This window comes from Trichomycterus rosablanca, chromosome 26 (genome assembly GCF_030014385.1).
Source record: "Trichomycterus rosablanca isolate fTriRos1 chromosome 26, fTriRos1.hap1, whole genome shotgun sequence".
Classification (NCBI taxonomy): domain Eukaryota; kingdom Metazoa; phylum Chordata; class Actinopteri; order Siluriformes; family Trichomycteridae; genus Trichomycterus; species Trichomycterus rosablanca.
Genome location: NC_086013.1, coordinates 15234354 through 15256287, shown reverse-complemented (window position 1 = coordinate 15256287; position 21934 = coordinate 15234354). Strand labels below are relative to the sequence as shown.

The 21934-nt window shown below is 42.8% G+C and overlaps 1 protein-coding gene across 1 annotated transcript in view; it reads right to left on the bottom strand.

Moving 5' to 3' along the window:
* The window catches only part of dcc (DCC netrin 1 receptor), a 240103-nt gene that overhangs the window by 29435 nt on the left and 188734 nt on the right, over positions 1–21934 (bottom strand). Inside the window, exons 15-23 of the mRNA XM_062989210.1 lie at positions 20675–20816; positions 17128–17238; positions 15973–16167; positions 11283–11378; positions 7447–7685; positions 6282–6420; positions 5764–5871; positions 5010–5204; positions 2238–2270 (exon numbers count right to left, since the gene is read on the bottom strand). Coding sequence (XP_062845280.1) covers positions 2238–2270; positions 5010–5204; positions 5764–5871; positions 6282–6420; positions 7447–7685; positions 11283–11378; positions 15973–16167; positions 17128–17238; positions 20675–20816 — 1258 coding nt within the window. The remainder of the gene's footprint in view (positions 1–2237; positions 2271–5009; positions 5205–5763; positions 5872–6281; positions 6421–7446; positions 7686–11282; positions 11379–15972; positions 16168–17127; positions 17239–20674; positions 20817–21934) is intronic.

Genomic DNA, 21934 nt, shown 5'->3' with positions numbered 1-21934 from the left:
TTATCTCGTTTTAAAATGAGATGTTCGCTCTTTTAAAACTGTGTCGTGTTTAAATAGGCTGGTTTAGCTCCACCAGTTGTTAATTACCCACAGAGAGATTAATTAATGAAATGAATAACGGATTAATAGCTCTGCATTAGCTGGATCTGAGTTCATATATGTCTGTACTGCCTGATTTTTTATTTTATAAGACCTCAACCCTACTGAACAGCTCTGGAATGAACTGGAACTTCAACTGAGGCTTTCTTGACCAACATCAGTGCCCAGCCATACAAACGCTCTTTTGACTAAATGGGCACAAATTCCCACATACTTTAAAGTCTTGTGACAAACCTTCTTAGAAGAGCGGCTGAAAAGATCACACATTTATTTTTGTAATGGGGTGTCCAACAAGACTATGGTCAGGTGTCCAAATACTTTTGGTCATACTGTGTACATATACAAATCTTTTCCTCCTTCATTCTAGTCTGTTTGGATGAACGGTCAGAGCACAGGGTCAGCTGTTATACACTAAATCACTCATAGAGGGGAGAAGGTTAAGGGGGCCTTGCTCAGGGGTCCAACAGTGGATGGTCCAACAGAAGATCGGCTGCTGTTCTAGCTGAAAAGATCACGCATTTATTTTTGTAATGGGACGTCCAACGAGCTCATGGTCAGGTGTCCAAATACTTTTGGTCACACTGTGTACTCCTTTATTCTAGTCTGTTTGGACAAACGGTCAGAGTGCAGGGTCTGCTATAATACAGTACATCACTCTTGCTCAAGGGTCCAACAGTGGATGTTTGGTTGATAGCGAAAGAGCACTAATCAGTGAGCTACCACTGAAATACCGCACCATATCTAGATGATCACATTTTTTTGTCATATACAAATACACTTAATGGTGCACCGGTCAACATATCGTACGGCTCGTTCTTAGTTTATTTAAAATAAATATATACATACACACAGAACATAAAGCTAATAAAAAGCTAATTCTTTGTTTTTTTCTGTGTTTTTCCCAAATATTTTAGAGGAAGAAAGGTCTGAGTCGGACTCCTTAATGTGTTTACATGCCTGCTGTCAGAGTGACTTTCCTCAAACACACACTTGGCAGATTCGGGAGCTAAATGTCAAGCTTTGTGAGCCTGAGAAGTAAACAAATTATTCCAGTGTTGTTGTGGCTCAGCCTGGAAGTGCTAAATTCTAGCCAAAGCACCATTAAAAACTGGACTTCATTCAGTCGATGAAGGGCTTCTGTCCAGCTCAAACTGGGCTTTAAACTCATTCATTCATTGTCTGTTTTACCACAGCAGAGGGTCTGAAAATAGGAAACACCATTGGCATTACAGGACACACACACACACACACACACACACACACACACACACACACACACACACACACTCACATTTAGGACCATTTTAGTAGCTCCAGTTAACCTGACCGCATATCTTTGGATTTGTAGGAGGAAACCGGAGCACCCGGAAGAAACCCACATAAAGCACACACACTAAAAAGGCCTTGCGCTTGCATCGAACCCAGGCCCTTTTTGCAGTGAGGAGACAGCGCTATCCACTGCACCAATGAACTTGTATTATTTGAAGTCTCAAGTACAGTATGTAGGGTCTGTCTGAAAACCTCGTGAAGAGGGCGTGTCTAAATTCTTAGATGCCTTAAAATGCTGCCTTATGAGGTGTCTTAATTCGAAGTGATAATCTGACTGAATGACGAGGGAGCGCCCGATGCTTCCTTAGCTGTGAAGGCAATCCCAGCATTCAGTGCGGCACAACTTTTCTCACTAAAAACTACAAACATGGCGGATGAATGCGGAGCAACCAACAGAGTTCTTTTCAAACGTAAATAAATTCTCACTGATTTGTAATTTGTATAAAGGTAGAATTATACAGTTTAACGGGTTGTGCCGCCTCAGCCCATCGGTTTGAAGGGCCTGAGGCTAACTGTGTTAGTAAGATTAATCTGCGGTGATGAAATTGTCATAATCGCTGTCTAAGTAGTGTGTCTAAATAATCTGCCTTATGGGTTTGATGTCTGGCTGCCTAGGTAGGCAGCAAGGCAGCTCACTAGGTTTTTGAACAGACCCATAGTGTTGCAAAAATCCAGTATCAGCACTATTCTGTATTTGAGTGGATAGACCGGCTGATTCACTGCATCATAATCCTCATGTGTTCATCACACACAAAATACACAGGCTAAAATGTACAAAACCCAGGATACACAGAAAGCAAGTCGCTCACCTTGGTCGTTGGCCATCTTGTCTGGATGTTCAACTGCAATTGAATGAAAGAAAAACCAAATCAAGCAGGGTTTGTAACAAAACAACGTCTTTAAATAGTAAATATAATATCACAGAGGGGCTGAACACACTTGGAAAAGTGGATAACTGGTCACTATATGGACAAAAGCATTGGGACACCTTTCAATATTATTGTGCTCCTGTGTTTCAGCCACACCCATTGCTGACAGGAGTTCAAAACCAATTATATACAACAAAATATAAGCGTTTAACTTTGTGGCAACAGTGTAGGGAAGGTCTTTTGTCTGTATTAGAATGACTGTGCTCACACGGTACAAAATGACCAGTCAGCTTTGGGATCAATTGGATGGTCAGCTGTGAGCCAGATCTTCTTCCTCAGCCAACATCAGTTCTTGACCTCACTAAATTTCCCACAGACAACTTACACAATTAGTTTGTCTATTGAGTGTACTTTACCCTCTACAGTGCATATCATCAAAAAAATAGAAAATACATACTACATAAATTAGTGTAACGTATCCTATAAAAACAGCAGCAGGACTGAAATGTCATTATGGAAATAAATGATGTGGAATACAGACTGTGCTGTAGGGATTCCTGTTAACAGGCTTTATCAACCCCTGGGCCACAAAGCACCCTCCAGCCCACTGACCTACACACAGAGAGGGGCAGGGTGCCTGGTGGGTCGTCATATTTCCATTTACACCAGCTGAAGTGTAAAAGGTCGGATTCTCTCCGGAATCTGGTGTACAGTGCGGTTACGAGTGTTATTAATGGTTCCTGTTTAATTAGAGACGACCTTCACGTTCGGCGCAATGATAAACCTGTTAACTCACTGGGTAAATCTGAACAAGGCCCACAGGACCCTGATGCACACACACACACACCTGCACGCACACACACACACCTGCACACACACACACACAGAAGCAGATGCTGGGGATCACATTAATTAAGCCTGGCTGAGTACGTGTGTGTGTATCACTATCGTTAACCTGTCCTGATGAAGATGGATGACAGACGCGATGAACCCACGCTCAATCCGACCGCTCCTAATTAATCTCAGACATCATAAAGGGTATCAGGATGCTTCTGGAGGTCAACGTACAGATGCAGTATCCGCATATACACTCATACAAACCCCTTACATGGCTAACAGATGTAAACAGTCAAGCGTGGAGATGTTCAATGTCCACTGGCAGTATTTCAGTATTTTATTTCTCTCGCTGCAAATATATGAAGATCTAAGTGTTAAAATCCACGACTGAATCAAGTCTGCCATATGCTTAAGTAAAAGACACACACACACAGACTTGATTACATTTCTTCTGCCTGTCACTTTGTAGATACTCCCTAAAGGGCCATTAACCAAGCTGCTCACAAGTGCAAATCCCCCCCACGCTAAAGCAAACTTTGTAAAAAAAAAAGGCTTTAAATAGTATATACGTGTCTATATATACACCGATCAGCCATAACATTATGACCACCTCCTTGTTTCTACACTCACTGTCCATTTTATCAGCTCCACTGACCATATAGAAGCACTTTGTAGTTCTACAATTACTGACTGTAGTCCATCTGTTTCTCTACATACTTTTTTAGCCCCCTTTCACCCTGTTATTTAATGGTCAGGACCCCCACAGGACCACCACAGAGCAGGTATTATTTAGGTGGTGGATCATTCTCAGCACTGCAGTGACACTGACATGGTGGTGGTGTGTTAGTGTGTGTTGTGCTGGTATGAGTGGATCAGACACAGCAGCACTGCTGGAGTTTTAAAACTCCGTGTCCACTCACTGTCCACTCTATTAGACACTCCTACCTAGTTGGTCCATCTTGTAGATGTGAAGTCAGAGACGATCGCTCATCTATTGCTGCTGTTTGAGTCGGTCATCTTCTAGACCTTCATCAGTGGTCACAGGACGCTGCCCACGGGGCGCTGTTGGCTGGATATTTTTGGTTGGTGGACTATTCTCAGTCCAGCAGTGACAGTGAGGTGTTAAAAAACTCCAGCAGCGCTGCTGTGTCTGATCCACTCATACCAGCACAACACACACTAACACACCACCACCATGTCAGTGTCACTGCAGTGCTGAGAATGATCCACCACCTAAATAATACCTGCTCTGTGGTGGTCCTGTGGGGTCCTGACTACAGTCAGTAATTGTAGAACTACAAAGTGCTTCTATATGGTAAGTGGAGCTGATAAAATGGACAGTAAGTGTAGAAAAAGGAGGTGGTTTTAATGTTATGGCTGATCGGTGTATAAGCTTTTACTCATTGTGGCATGTCTGTGCCCTTGTGTACAAAGTGGCATCATTAAAGGAACTGTTTGATGAGTTCACACAGAGACCTCCAAGCAGTATTTTATTCCTCTCGCTAAAAATATACGAAGACATAATTGTTAAAAACTGCGATTGAATCTAGTCTACCATGCGCTTAAGTAAAATAACACAAACACTTTATAGATACTCCCTAAAGAGCCATTAACCAAGCTGCTCACAAGCGCAAACTCCCCCACACTAAACATATCTTTAAATACGACTGCTGGGAAATAATAATAATAATAATAAAAACGTTATTTTACCACACGGAATAAAAGCTGCTGTTTTTCTAGGATGAAAGATAAAAGAAAATCAACCATCTGCTAAAGGGAGAAAGTAAAACACCCAATGAAGACATCTAAACCTCCTGATGCATCTTTAAACATGCAGGGATGATTAGGACGATTATTAGGACAGGTGAAAGATACCTTTAGAGGTCCTGTACTGGATGGGCTCTGAGAGCGGCCCAACTCCCTTGGCGTTCTTGGCCTGAATGCGGAAGTAGTAAACAGTATCCAGGTTCAGATCCATCACCTGGTGGGTCAGTCTGTCTCCGGTGATGGGCTCCATCACCCAGTCGTCGATGGGCATGTTCTTATCCAGCGTGTAGTAAACTATATAACCTATAGAAAGAAAGATCTACATGTATACAGTATATACACAATATAGTTAGAACAGCACGAAAGTTGGTGCTGGCCTGTGTTATGGGGGCAGTGAAAGCTCAGCGGTTGGGGGAGGATGCTGGTATAAGTTACACCTCTGTCAGGTTGCCAGTGTTGGACCCCTGAGCAAGGCTCATAACTCTCAATTGATTGCATAGATAAAAAATGCTGATAAAGTTATATCCAAACTTAATATATTAGCTAACTTATAACCCCCCTCCCAATCTGTTGTTTTTACCTCTTTTTTTGGGGAGCGGGGTCAAAGTATTAATTAGAAGGACTAGACCACCCAATCCCCCTGTAATTCAAACCATGCTCACCTAGGAACCAAAAATGCTAGAAGAGAAAAGCAAAGTTGGGTAACAGCATCATTATCAGAAGTGAAGTGGTCAGTTAAATTACATCTGACCGTGAGGAGGTCCACTGTAGTTCTCATTAACGTCACAGTCAGTTCATGTGCTTCTGCTGATGAGTATCAGACTGGCACGCTGTGCTGAAAGTGCCGGATTCTCATTCTTACCCGTAATCTTGCCGTTAGCCTCAAGTGGTGGCTGCCAACTGATGAGAATCGATCTGGGTCGACCCTCTCGGCCGATCACCGTCAGGTCCTTCGGGGCGGAGCTGGGCGCTGGACAGTGCAGGATGAGAAATATTGTGAAGGGTCAGTTTTACTGGTTTGAGAGTTACAGTGTGTTTCTGTAAATCCTTTTAGATGAAAAGTAACGTTGGTGTAAGGAAGATAGAAGATAATGACAGGCACACACACACATAAATATATATACTGTGTGAATATACTGTATATATCTATATCTATATATCTGTAATCCTTCAAATACTCATTTGACTATATATGCCCCAAAATCTTGTAGAGGAAGCCTTCTCAGAGGAGTGGAGGCTGTTATAGACACAAAATGGGTTGCAACTGCATATTAACGCCATTGGTTTTAGAATACAATGTAGAACAAGGTCATGGTCAGGTGTCCACATACTTTTGGCCAGTGTAGGTTAGTTAGTCTGTGTAGGTTAGTCTGTGTGTACCTGCTTCGTAGGTGGTGGCGTGTGCAGTCATGCTCCACGTGCTGGACTTGCGTCCTTTGGTTACCATGACAGCAAACTCGTACATGATGTTGGGCTTCAAACCGCTAACGGTGTGACTCAGCACTGTGGTGTCTGCAGACTGGACAGATACCCAGATGTTACAATATAAACCATCCATCTATCCATCCACCCACCTAATGTCAGTCCATTCATCCTTCCATCCATCCATCCATCCACCCTTCCATCCATCCATCCATCCATCCATCCATCCATCCATCCATCCACCCTTCCATCCATCCATCCATCCACCCATCCACCCTTCCATCCATCCACCCTTCCTTCCATCCATCCATCCATCCATCCATCCATTCATCCATCCACCTAATGTCAGTCCATCCATCCATCCACCCTTCCATCCATCCATCCATCCATCCATCCATCCACCCTTCCTTCCATTCATCCATCCATCCATCCATCCATCCATTCATCCATCCACCTAATGTCAGTCCATCCATCCATCCACCCTTCCATCCATCCATCCATCCATCCATCCACCCTTCCTTCCATCCATCCATCCATCCATCCATCCATCCATCCATTCATCCATCCACCTAATGTCAGTCCATCCATCCATCCATCCACCCTTCCATCTATCCATCCATCCATCCATCCATCCACCCTTCCATCCATCCATCCATCCATCCACCCTTCCATCCATCCATCCATTCATCCATCCACCTAATGTCAGTCCATCCATCCATCCATCCACCTAATGTCAGTCCATCCATCCATCCATCCATCCATCCATACATCCACCTAATGTCCATCCATCCATCCATCCATCCATCAACCAAACAGCAGACCAATCAACAGACCCAATCCATCCATCCATCCAACTGACCGACCGACTGACCAACCCAATCCATCCATCCATCAACCAACCAACAGACTGACTGACCCACCCACCAACCCAATCCATCCATTTATCCATCCATCCATCCAACCACCTAATATCCATCCATCCACCTAATGTCCATCCATCCACCTAATGTCCATTCAACCATCCATTCACTCATTCATCCCACTACCTAATGTCCATCCAACCATCCATTCACTCATTCATCCCACCACCTAATGTCCATCCATCCATCCATCCATCTCCTACCTTATACTTGGTGCTGGTGGAGTGGCTGCCCCTCCACTTGACGGAGTAGTATCGGGTCTCGCTGCTCTTCTGGTTCTTGCTGATGGAGTTATCAGCCCAGCTCACTCTCACCGAGTCTGAGGAAAGGGCCACAGCCTGCACTCCTACAGGGGGGATCATGGGAGTGGAGGTATCTGGGATGGGGGTGGGAAAATTATCAAACAGATGGAACAAATCATCGTCTGATGAGTCGATGGGATCTACGATCACCACCACCACACACACACACCCATATATAAAGGTTGGGGAAATAATGTGGTGCGTAAGCAAGAAAAATTAAAAAGCAAACATGCAGCAATTAATGACGATGAAGGAGGACGAAACACAAGGAGGAAAATGGAATGATCGAGAAAAAAGAAGAAAGAAGATTTAGCACGAGGGCAAGAACAGACTACACGGACGAACGTAGGAACTAACGGTTAAAACTACAGGACAGACCTAAAGAGGACGAGAAAAGATTAGATAGTTAGTCTAGTAACAGGTAACAAACAAGAGTCAGTCATCACATCACATTACAGATTGTCCCTGTCTTACAATTACCATTCCTCATGAGCACAAATTCCTACAGACACATTTCAAAATGTTGTGAAAAGCCTTTCCATAACAGAACAGGCAGTAACATCCATCATGCTTGTCATGTTCAAGATCTCATGAACAAAACAAAAGCAGGAGAACAGGATTCCCTTTTGCTGGGCAGCCGTTAAACCCATGGTGTGGTAAAGCTTGCTTGACTGTGAACAGTGTCAACTTACGTCAACTCATATTAAACAAATCTGATGCTTCTTTTAGAAAGAGTGGAGATATACACCGATCAGGCATAACATTATGACCACTTTCCTAATATTGTGTTGGTCCCCCTGTGTATTCTGACACCTTTCTATCAGAACCAGCATTAACTTCTTCAGCAATCTGAGCTACAGTCGCTCGTCTGTTGGATCGGACCACACGGGCCAGCCTTCGCTCCCCACACGCATCAATGAGCCTTGGCCACCCATGACCCTGTCGCCGGTTTACCACTGTTCCTTACTTGGACCACTTTTGATAGATACTGACCACTGCAGACCGGGAACACCCCACAAGAGCTGCGGTTTTGGAGATGCTCTGACCCAGTCATCTAGCCATCACAATCTGGCCCTTGTCAGACTCGCTCAGATCCTCACGCTCGCCCATTTTTCCTGATTCTAACATCAGCTCTGAGGATAAAATGTCACTAGCTGCCTAATATATCCCACCTACTAACAGGTGCTGTGATGAAGAGATAATCAGTGTTATTCACTTCACCTGTCAGTGGTCATAATGTTATGCCTAGTCGGTGTAGATACACAGTGTTTTGGCGAATACTCTAACGTCTCCATGTGTACCATAATCTAAACCATTGGTTTTCAAAGTTTCAACCATTGGTTTTCAAACCAGTCACACACTGTGAAGTCTAGAATTGGGAAAACGATAAAGTGTGTGTGTGTGAGTGTGTGTGATTGATTTTACTGGGCAAATGATCTGATTATCTGATTATCTGTGTTTGCCCAGCTTGCACACAAATGTGTGTGTGTGTGCGTGTGTGTGTGTGTGTGTGTGTGTGTTGAAGAGCTAGAACAGTTTAAGGGAACAAAAAATAGGCACAACGTCAAAGTAGAGGGAGATTATGACCAAATAAAAGTCAAATTAACAGATCATACATCTGTAACATCTAAAGAATAAAGACTAGCACAGCAGTTCCTATTAAGACCCTCCGAAAATGTCTGGAGAACATTTTGGATTTAGTAACTCTCACAACAGCCTGAAGCTAAACGTCCACACTGGCGGCTCGTGTAAATCTCATATCGTACCTCAGCAAAGATCAGTAATGAAACGAGACAAATAAAACCCGAAGAAGCAGCGCGTGATTCATATTCACGGTTTTATAAAACCCCTCACACGACGCCGATCCTGTCGGCTGTTACCTGAATAAAGCGAAAACAGATCATGGGGCTCCGGGGTTGGACTTTAATCCTGACGTGCTTTGTGTTTTGTGTCACGCTGGAGCTTAAATAAAGCAGAAATGAGCTTGATTTTTCTGAGCCGCGCCTCAGAGACGCTGCGTACAGGAATAACAAAATATCATCAGCCTCCTATTTCGGTTCTCAGTCACAGCAGAATACAAACACGAGCGCGAGTGAGAGGCTTTGATTCAGCTCTGAGACCTGCTGTATACACATATCAGATGAAGGGAGGGGAGAAATAAAGGGAGAAAGGTGTAAGTCTTATTTTGGAAGTCCTGGGGGTCTCAGACGGCGTCTGTTCTGAGCGAATGATCCCTGATCGTGTACTTCTACACTGCCTGTCCTACAACTCACATCAAACCAGTTACACTTATATACCTTACATGAGGGGGAATGATGACAGTGGGTGAGGAACCGTACTCTGGTCTCACATCCATCATTAATCAGTTTATTGTTTCATTTATTTATCTATTGAATCTGAATGCTGCTTCATCTATTTACATCCATCATACAATCATCTGTTAGTCTATCCATCCAGCCGCTCATCCGTCCATTCATTTATAGGATCTTCTGTTTGTATGTTGATCCAGCTGATCATTCATGCACATGTGAATGCAAACATCAGTATGTTTATTCATGCATCAATGCTTTATCCATCCATCCATCCAAATGTTGATCCATCTATTCATTCATGCATGCAATCATCAATATGCCCAATTATCAATGCATGTTTTCATTCATGCAACTGTCTGTTCATCCATCCATCCATCCATCCACCTAATGTCCATCCATCTATTTATCCATATGTTGATCTATCTATTTATTCATGCATGCAATCAATATGCCCTGTTATTGATACATCCATCCATCCATCCATCCATCCATCCGTCCACCAACCTATACATCCATTCATCCATCCATTCATCCGTGCATGCAATCAATATGCCCAATTATAATGCATGCTTCCATCCATCCATCCATTCATCCACTGTGTGATTTATATGTATTAATTATTATAACCATTTAGAAGTTCATCATCCATTCATGTCTGTACTGTATAATTATCCATCATCTCATTCAACTATTAATCTATTAACTGAACATTGTGACTCTACACCTCCCCGTGTGTGTAATCATTAGTTAAAGCATTAACGTGATCCTCTTCTATCAATCTTCTGTTCATCTGTTTGTTCATCTGTACAATTATCTGCTGATTTATTAATCCAATTTATTACTCCAACTGTTCATCATGATCAAACTGTGGGGCACCTACTACTAAAATTACGGCTTGATTGCACTGCAGGCATTTGGATCAGTTGCACTAGAGGCCCATCAGGACGTCCTTCATAATGAGAAATTGGCTTTATTTTTTCCACTCAAATTGATTGGATGACTGGGCCAGGTTCTACATGCTGTAAACGGTCCATCCAGCTATTAGGTTTAATTATCTGTCATTTCAATCAACTGCTCATCAACGTGTCCTCCAGTTCTTTAATTGTACACCTGTCTGATCGTCTATCAGTTAATTCCTGCATCTGCTGATCGTTCAATCCATCCACCTATTCATCCGTGACTGTAAATGATCCTAAATTTATTGTCCACAAAACATTTTCTGACTCAAAAACTTCTTTATGCATTGAAAACGATCCATTTGTGTATAAATTCTTACCTAAAACACATTTATAGATGTGATCTGTAGGCTCATTGGAAGGTCATGTGATCCCCTGCTTTATGGTGTTATGATGGAGCGATAATTACAGAAGGCTCGTCTTCTATCAGTCCAGTGTGTAATGTGTGTTATGATACGATGGAGCGTACCTGACATGGATCTGGTGACGGCACTCTCGTACAGCGGCACGCCCTCTCCTGCGTTATTGAAGGCTTTTAGAGAGATCACGTAATGAGAACTGGGCTCTGGAGAAGAGACAGAGACAGAGAGAGAGATTTTAGATGTTTAAGATACTTTTTTATTACAATGAAAATCTCAATTTTAGTACAAATACCAATGCGAAAAGGATATAAACACAAAAATGTAAAATATGTAGTACGTATAGCCTCTTTACAAAATCATCGACGTTATTCTTTCCGCCTTTATAAATGGCAATTTTGGCTTAATCCAAAATAAAATTCAGTAGTTTACACTCATTTTTACTTATTTGCACATACAGTGGTACCTTAAACTCAACGTCAGTTGGTTCTGGGTGAGGCGTTGAGTTTTAAGGTATTTTTTCCCATAAGGATGTTTGCGTTCCATGGTCCCGTGGACTTGTAAAATAATGAGGTTGTTTTTGACACTTATACACTGAAAATAACACAAATATAATATAAAAAACACTGAAATAAATAAAAAAACTGATTCTCACAATTTCTCAGCAGCTCAAGCTGTAACACAAGTTTAAAAGTGAGACAGGGAGGAAAATCCAGATAAACACAGATACACATGGAGCTTTCAGAGTGAATCTGATGGTTATTCCACACAAATGCAGATTCGTCTCATATTCACACTTTGATGACGTATTACTGCACTCAAGCCGAGCGCTGAACAAAGCAGCAGTTTATTCTTAATTTGAAATTAAATAAATATAAAAAATTAAAAAACAAACTGAACACGTTGAGTTTAAGGGTACAAATTTCTCAACGAATGGCGTTGAGTTTCAAAGACTTTGAGTTTAGGGGACGTTGAGTTACAAGGTACCACTGTATTTATCAGGTGCTGAAAAACCAAAGCCTACCATGGTATAATTCTGTACTGGTTATGTGTTCTAGTCCAACCAGTACAGAATTACAGCAGAGACCAGTACGTTTAGGTAAAAGGTTTAACTCTCAACTAAACCTGAAGCTCAGCGTAACACAAAAAATCCAAACCAAAACAAAACCTGAACATTAACAGTAACGTGTTGGACGAGCACCTCAGAGAACCCCACACTTTATACCCAGCGATGCCAAACGAGGCATCTTATTAAAAAGTGCATAAATAAAACATTAGCATGCCTTAACACAGAGAGCGCCCGCGTGTAAGTACGCACGGCAAGACTCTGCGAAATTCATTAACGGTTCATTATCGCGCTGCCGAGTGAAGCCGCGTCTGGATATTAAAAGCCGACAATTTGTTGTTGTCTCTTTTCAGATGCTAATGGAGGCAGGCTTTCTCAAATTGAATTTACACCTCACTTGTTCCGCCGCTGCGTTTGTTCAGACGATACGCTTTAATGTAGGTTTGTGCAATAAAACAAAAAGCGGGAATATAACCCCAGCCGCAAGAACCCGACAATAAAAGCTATCGAATAAGTCAATCAGGATTACAATTAGGGCCGATTATTTTGTTTATGAAATTAAAGAATTATCTGAGATCATGAAATGAATTTTTATTTTGTGATATTTCACATCACAAAGCTTCGAGATACCAAGTCAAGATGATGGCTAACTCTTCTGTTTCATTCATTTACTGTCTGTTTTACCACTGATCTCCTGGTCAGGGTCGCGGTGGGTCTGATTCATTGGACAAAATGCAGGAAACATCCCGGACAGTGAGCCGGACAGGTCGATAGTCCATCACATCACACACACACACACACACACACACACACACACATTCATACACACATAAGGTCTAATTGGCCTGACTGTGTGTCTTTGGACCTGTAGGAGGAAACCAGAGCACCCAGATGAAAACCCACACCGACACAGGGGGAAACTGCAAACTCCACACACCCCACCCAGACTCTTCTTGCTGTGAGACGACAGTGCTACCCACTGTGCCACCGTGCCAAGCCGGATTGGAACATGTACATCATTGTTTGACCTCAGAAATGATCTTTGGACTGAAAGGGCACAAATTCCCACACACACACACACACACTCTAAAATATGAATATCGAAAGCTTTATGGTGATAACAAGCTTATGGCTGGGTGTGAACATAGTTTTAGTCATATGTTTATTGTCTGCTTTACCACCACTATATCATAGTCATGGTCACAGTGGGGGCAATTCACTGGGTGAAAGATAGAAAACACCCTGAACAGGTTGCCAGTTCATCACTGAGCACACACACACACACACACACACACACACAGATATAGGGCAATTTAGTATCTCCAATTAACCTGACTGTGTGTCTTTGGACTGCGGGAGGAAACCTACTCAAACACGGGGAGAACATGCAAACCACACAGAAAGGACCCAGATCACTACAACTAGGAATCGAACCCAGGACCTTCTTGCTGTGAGGTGACAGTGTTCGCCATATAGTGAATATGATATCCCAGAATCCTTCAACACTGAGTGAGAAGCCCAGCAAAGCTTTGAAAATATCATGTCCACTTTTCTGAACGCGTCCTGGGTGGAGACGCAGCTCATTTTAAACAAATGTATTCATAACAACCACTGAACAAGCTGTTTAGTTCTGCTATAGTCATCTTTCCCATGTACACACACACACACACACACACACACACACAGACACACACACACACACACACACACAGCCTGGCATAGAGAGATAAAGACAGTACAGATGTACCCATTATCATCCTATAAGGGAGGATGAGTTAAATGAAGTTTGATGTTAACATTACTGTTCTGCAGGCTGACACCAGCCTCTTTCACTTCAATCCAATTCTCATAAAAGTCTAAATCGTTTAGGCTAGTCAAGTACTGTTATTTCAACACAGCCCTTCAGTCTGCAGACGTCTGGTCAAACAGCCAGTATTGTTTTTCCAGTCTAGTCCAGTACATCCCTATGGTTGAGTCCAGTCATCGAGCTGTTCGGTCAAATGTAGCCGAGTAAATACTACTCCAGTTCCCCAGTGTAATAAAACCATCCGAATCATTCCAGTACAGCCGTCTGCTCTTAGATTTTATACTGACATCCAGTCAAGATAGTCTTCGAGTCCAGCACACTCTTCTAGTCAGGCAGTTCTTCAACAATACCACTGGTACAATCATTGGTACAACTTACTAGTCCAAAGGCCCAAAACATCCAGGCTTTTCCAGTATCACCATGTGGTATAATTCAGCCCACCAGCATATACAAAATCCTTAAGTTCTAACAGTCTCAGTCAAATACACATGACCAGTCCAGTCTAAGACAGCACGCCAGTCCAGTTCAATCTAGTTCATTATAATCATTCGGACCAGTATAGCTCCCAGTACAACCCACAGGTCCAGTTTAAAAAACTTCCCAACCAACAAAGCCTTGCAGTCTTTATTGAAAGTCACCAGTCTTTCAGTTTGATACAGCACATCCATCTCATGTCCATTAGATGTGGTAGCCTAGTGGGTAGAGTGGGTAGAGCTTTGGGCTATCAATGAAAGGTTCCATACAGACACTGTTGGGCCCTTGGGCAAGGCCCTTAACCCCTTCCAGGGGCACCGTACAATGACTAACCCTGCGCTCTGACCCAGGCTTCCAAACGAGCTGGAATATGCGAAAAAATGAATTTCACTGTATGCCTGTATATGTATATATGACAAATAAAGGCATTCTCTCTCACTCTCACTCTCTTAACCACTTATATAATTGGGGTCGCGGGCTGTACTGGGCTGTACTGGGCACAAGGCACACAGTAACACCCTGGACGGGGCGCCAGTCCATCGCAGGGCAGACCCAAATACACAAACACACACACACACACACACACCCATTCACCTATAGGGCAATTCAGTGTCTCCAATTAATCTGACAGCATGTTTTTGTGCTGTGGGAGGAAACCGGAGCTCCCGGAGGAAACCCACGCAGACACGGGGAGAACATGCAAACTCCACAGAGAAAAGACCTGGACCGCCCCACCTGATCTTCAGTTTAGTGTTCCTGTACAGTCAAATCTAACATGACCTGAGCAGTGCAGTCTGATACAAGTCAAGTCAAATTTATTGCATCATGTTTTTTTTACAGTACACATGGTCTCAAAGCAACCTCACAGAATCCAGGACCAGCCAAGCCAAGGGCAAGAAAAAACTCCCTTAAATTACAGGGAAGAAACTTTGAGAGGAACCAGACTCAACAGGGACCATCCTGCTTGACTAGCCTGGAAGATAAACCATACATACTGTGTAAAATAAAAGTATTTCTAAGATAAATTTATTTCTAAAAATACTGTATAGTCTGAAATACAAGCAGCCTGCAGGCTAAGTGTGACCCTCAGGGCAATACAACTCTACTTTTCCCATATAGTTGTTATTTGTCATACTGCTGTATAATAATGACCATTATATAGTCAATATTTTTATTTAACTTACTCTGTATTTACTCTGTGCTGGAGCTGCTGTAACACTCGAATTTCCCCCATGGGGATCAATAAAGGAATCTTATCTTATGTTTTCTTGTCTTATCATCTTATCTTGTCCTATCACAGCCATTATATTTGTTACCACCCACCAGTCCAGTCCAGTCCAGTCTTATACTCCCCTCCAGTAGAGTTTTCAACACCAGACGCCAATCACATCCAATCCAGCTTTATACACACACGCTTCCCATACTCACACATATAAAGGTATTAAAGTGTTACCTAGGTTCTCAATGGAGTAGTAGCGCTGCTTGCTGTCCACGCGCACCGTCTCAGCATAGGGACTCCCGACACCGTATCCGATGATGTATCCTCGTACTAAAATGTTGGGATTTAATGGGGGCGTCCAGCTCATTATGATGCTGTTGGGAAGAGGGCGGACATGCAGGGAGCTTGGCTGGTTCGGGACCTGGGTTTCTGAGGTGCAGAAAGGAAAACAACGTAAACACATCAAAACAGGGGTTTATAGAAGTGATATATACAGTATATAAACTTTTTGTTTTAAGCTAGATCAATCAACGTCCTATGTGCTCCTTCGGAGTTATAGACCCATCAGAGACAATCACACTAGAGTAGACCCTGGCATTGCCCTGCCATTGTGCTAGGGTGGTCCCCAACCACCGGGTCATTTATTACCGGGTCGCACAAAAAGAATAAAAAATTAGAGATGGCTACAAAAGCAATAAAAACACTGTTTCAATTTCCAACGTCTTATCTTTGTAAAGTGGGATTTTCTGCAGTGATGGCAACCGAAACAAAGTTATGGAGCAGACTTGGCATAAGGAACACACTTCGGATGTTACTGTCTCCTATCCCCACTAGGTGGGAGCGTCTCCTTGCAGTGTAAAAAGCTCAGGGTTCCCACTGATCTTCCATCATTGGTCAGTAGTATCGTTATGCACTTTGTGTTTTTTATTATGCTCGTCGTATGCTCGGCCCCCGTGAAATTATGTCTTACATGAAACCGGTCCGTGGTGCTATAACACACTATAAGAACAGATTGGCGGTGGATGCATCCAAAAAGCACTTGATGGACAAAGCGGGTTTGGAAGCTGGCCAGAACAGTTTAGTAAGAAATAGGAAAGACGGCTTGCTAGCATTAGCGCAGCACGGTTGGCTAATTTATTAGCCCAAATGGCCCCTCGGTTGAATGTAACATACAGTGTAAACATGATAGAGCAGCCGTTGCTGTATAAATATTTAATCTTCCAGCACGTTCTGATGGAGGGGGAAGGGTGATTGGACGTTCTGATAATCGGTTTCTGTAGGGCCTTGGGGAGCCGACGTATCTGAGAGACTGAGGCAGGATATTGGGATTCATTTTGTCTGTGTGTGTGTGTGTGTGTGTGTGTGTGTGTGTGTGTTCATCTCGCCCACCATCAAGGTCGTTCTCTGGAGTCTCAGCATTGTACCATTCGCTGTTAGGGCCCGTGCCATTGACCGTCATGGCTGCCACTTGGAAGCTGTACTGGCTGCCTTTTTCCAGTCCTGTTAAAGCCAATAAAGAGACGCAAGAGAAAGAGAGAGAGAAACAAAATGGATTAAAACGAGATAAAGAATAAGGAGCGAGAGATTAGCATTCAGAATTGTAATTAGTAAACACCATCTTTCATGGCGGCAAGGTAAACAAGGTCTTCGCGTCTCATCCCGACGGATCGCCGTGCATTTTCATCATCGACCGAGATACAAAACAGCAATTATCCTAGCGGGTGTGCAGTTGTGTCTGCGTGCCCCGGAGTGTCAGGAATTAGCATAGCACGCACGGATGCCACCGTGAAATGAATCCCTTAGGAAATGGAAACGTGGCGAGATAGCATCGAGGGAATAATGGAAATGAGTTTTATATTCCTTCCAAATTTCGAAACTCTATTCAAATGAACGCTGTCTCGTCAGGATGAGCTTGTGTCAGTCAGGCGCGCTGGTGTTTCTCGACGCTGGAGGCTACGGCTGAGATAAGAAATCCTGTTTGTGTCCGGATGAAATGCGTTGACCTCCTGCAACATTACAATGTTACAAGCTTACAAATGAAGAAATGACAAATGCTCTCCTGACAGGATTTAGATAGAAATGTAAAAACCCAAACTTCTTACAAATCAACACCATCAACCACCTGTTTCTAATTCTACGAGGGATCTTCAAAAAGTTTCCTCACTTTTATATTTTGGTTATAGGGTCATTCCTACAAGTCGGTGCCTTTTGTGTCCCCAGTACTGATCACTGTATTTATTAAGTACATTTTAAACAAAACAATTTCTAAACATCTTACTGAAATAATTAACACTTTCAAATACTAAACACAATGTTTTCTACCCCCCCAAAATAAAAAGACTGTATACATTTTACACTGTTTTTATCTCTTAGATAGCAGAGGTTTTCCCATGATCCCCAGTGCTGTACATTCTGATTTAGTGATGATATATGAGGTTTAATCATGAAAATATCTCAGTCTTTCAATACCGTTTAAAAGGTTTTGCTTAAGTTCCTCTAAACCCTGGATTTTTTTTCTTTATGAGTTTTATGTTATTGCTGATTATAAGGGTTTTTCACACGTCCCTCAGTTTGCTGTTCACCCTGTTATTTCTTACTACTGTCTCTTAAAATGAAGAGCTGTTTTACATACCGACATCATTTCCTGGAGCTCACATGATCTTTTTGGAGGGAAAACAACTGTGGAAGATGAGCGGCGTATTAAACTCCTCATTTTAATGTTGTTTTTTCCACATTTTATCCTAAAAGTCTTACATGGTCAACCATAACATGTCCACCCTGTTATGGGATCTATGAGAAAAAGCTAAACGATTTGATCATTTTAAAAATAATCACACTAAAAAGCAGAGAATTCTTTGTCTGAATTCACTTTTATGCTAGCATGGTTTTGCTCACTCGCTAGCTAATGGCTAATTTTATGTCAGAATGTCCACTCTGTTATGGTCCACGCTGTTACAACCTGATACGTAACAGGGTGGACGTCACAGTGTATATGAGGTGCATGTGTAATTTAGCTTGACCAATATTAGTTTGGAAAAGTATAACACGTCCTTTTTATAATAAAACATGAAAAACAAATAAAAACAGTGTTTCATTTCCAAAAAGTTTTAAGGTCTAAAAGGCACCCAGGAATGACCCTATAAGTGGTGAGGGTGTAGTAGGAGGAGTCGTAATCGGTTGTGTCTGAGAGACTGAGAGAGACGCTTATAGTCCGGATTTAGCACCATCTGATTTCCTCCTATTTGGACTCTCAAAGATAGCTTTAGGGAAAGAAGATCTTTATGTGATGATGATGTGAAATCAGCGGTGCATCTGTGCATCAAAAAGTTGGTACGACGCTGGAAAAAATGCATCTGAAGGTGACAATGTAGAAAAGTGATAATAAATAGAGTTAAGTATTACACTGTGACCTTTGTTCCAGGTCCAGGTCTTTATTACCTTGCCAAGTACTGACATGACTAAGCAAGAATGAAGTGAGTAGCACTATGGCTGAATTACACAGGGTCTTAATACACTTGGCATGGGCAACTGACATAAACTGACGATACATCAATATGTGGACGCTTTTTAGAATTAGTTCTACGCTTGACCTCCAGATCAGCTTAAATCTTTCTTGGAACGCCGTCAGACAAGTCCTGAAAGTTTAGTAGTGAGATGCTGAAGATTTACATGCTTATACACTACAAGGCCAAAGTATATGGACACCTGACCATGAATGTGTTGGATGTCCTTATTTAAAAACAAATCATATCATATAAGTCGACTGCTATGTAAACTTGAATGTAAGAAGAATGTCTGTGGGAATTTGTGCCCATTTATTCAGGTTGGGCGCTGATATTGGTCGAGAAACCATCAACTGATGTTCCAGTTCATTCCACAGCTGTTCAGTGAGGTTGAGGTCAGGACACTGTGCAGGACACTGGAGTTTATTGGTTTTTAAACTGAGCTTTTCTTCATGTTTTCATGTCTTTCATGTCTTCATGGGCCTGTGGTAGCCTAGTGGGTAGGGCTTTGGGCTATCAACCGGAAGATTGGCGGTTCAAATCCAGGCTCTGCTATGTAGCCACTGTTGGGTCCTTGAGCAAGGCCCTTAACCCTGTCTGCTCCAGGGGCGCCGTAAGTTGGCTGACCCTGCGCTCTGACCCCAGCTTCCAACACCAGCTGGGATATGCGAAGAAAGAATTTCATTGTACTGTACATCTGTATATGTATATATGACAAATAAAGGATATCTTTCTTTCTTTCTTTCTTTCTTTATAGAGCTTGCTTTGTGCACAGGGGCGCAGTCATGCTCGAACAGGAAAGGACCTTCCCTAAACTGTTGCTGTTAAGTTGGAAGCATATAATTTAGCAATTTTTTTGGCTGAATTGCATGATTTTAATAACTAAAAGGTGACTGAGGAGGCTACTGGACACTGGAGTTTCTTGGTTTTTAAACTGAGCTTTTCTTCATGTCTTTAAAGAGCTTGTTTCGTGCACAGGGTCACAGTCATACTGAAACAGGAAAGGACCTTCCCTAAACTGTCGCTGTTAAGTTGGAAGCATATCATTCAGCATTTCTGGGCTGAATCGCATGACTTTAATAACTAGAAGGTGACTGAGGAGGCTACTAAGGAGGATACTGTAGAATATGGGAAGATCATCAGTGTTTGCACCATAGGGTGCACCTGTTTTAGTAAGTCGCCACATATTCCCTGGCTGCCATGCAAATGAAATGAGTTCCACCAGATGATTGAAACACTTCAGAGCATCGTTTCTAAATGAGGGTTAAGCACTTGGCTCAAAAGGCCAACAAAAGCAGCCTGACAGTTGTGGGGCTTAAACCAGAAACTAGATGACTAGCCCTGTACCGTAACCGCTGAGCTGCCCAATGACATGACCAGCAAATATGGATTTAACAATGTGGCCAGTAATCAAACACCGAACAATCACTCACCTGTAAACAGATACCAGAGGTTGTTGGGTTCGATGGCCTCCTGCTCTCCGCGCCGGCCTGTTTTGCGGTAGCGGATCTTGTAGCCGGTGATGAAGCCGTTTTGTGCGCTGACCGGGGGAGGCTGCCAGCTCACCTTGATACTCTGGAAGACACGAGAAGGCAGGTTTAGACCACACGTATGAAAGTATCACCCAACTACAGCTGTCCAACCCAAGAACCTAATAAAGCTGGGCTTTATCCAAGCACACTATACAGGTCCTTCTTAAAAAATTAGCATATTGTGATAAAGTTCATTATTTTCCATAATGTAATGATAAAAATTAAACTTTCATATATTTTAGATTCATTGCACACCAACTGAAATATTTCAGGTCTTTTATTGTTTTAATCTAAAAAAATTAGCATATTTCATCCGACCAATAAAAGAAAAGTGTTTTTAATACAAAAAAAGTCAACCTTCAAATAATTATGTTCAGTTATGCACTCAATACTTGGTCGGGAATCCTTTTGCAGAAATGACTGCTTCAATGCGGCGTGGCATGGAGGCAATCAGCCTGTGGCACTGCTGAGGTGTTATGGAGGCCCAGGATGCTTCGATAGCGGCCTTAAGCTCATCCAGAGTGTTGGGTCTTGTGTCTCTCAACTTTCTCTTCACAATATCCCACAGATTCTCTATGGGGTTCAGGTCAGGAGAGTTGGCAGGCCAATTGAGCACAGTAATACCATGGTCAGTAAACCATTCACCAGTGGTTTTGGCACTGTGAGCAGGTGCCAGGTCGTGCTGAAAAATGAAATCTTCATCTCCATAAAGCTTTTCAGCAGATGGAAGCATGAAGTGCTCCAAAATCTCCTGATAGCTAGCTGCATTGACCCTGCCCTTGATAAAACACAGTGGACCAACACCAGCAGCTGACATGGCACCCCAGACCATCACTGACTGTGGGTACTTGACACTGGACTTCAGGCATTTTGGCATTTCCTTCTCCCCAGTCTTCCTCCAGACTCTGGCACCTTGATTTCCGAAAACAGTACTTTGGACCACTGAGCAACAGTCCAGTGCTGCTTCTCTGTAGCCCAGGTCAGGCGCTTCTGCCGCTGTTTCTGGTTCAAAAGTGGCTTGACCTGGGGAATGCGGCACCTGTAGCCCATTTCCTGCACACGCCTGTGCACGGTGGCTCTGGATGTTTCTACTCCAGACTCAGTCCACTGCTTCCGCAGGTCCCCCAAGGTCTGGAATCGGCCCTTCTCCACAATCTTCCT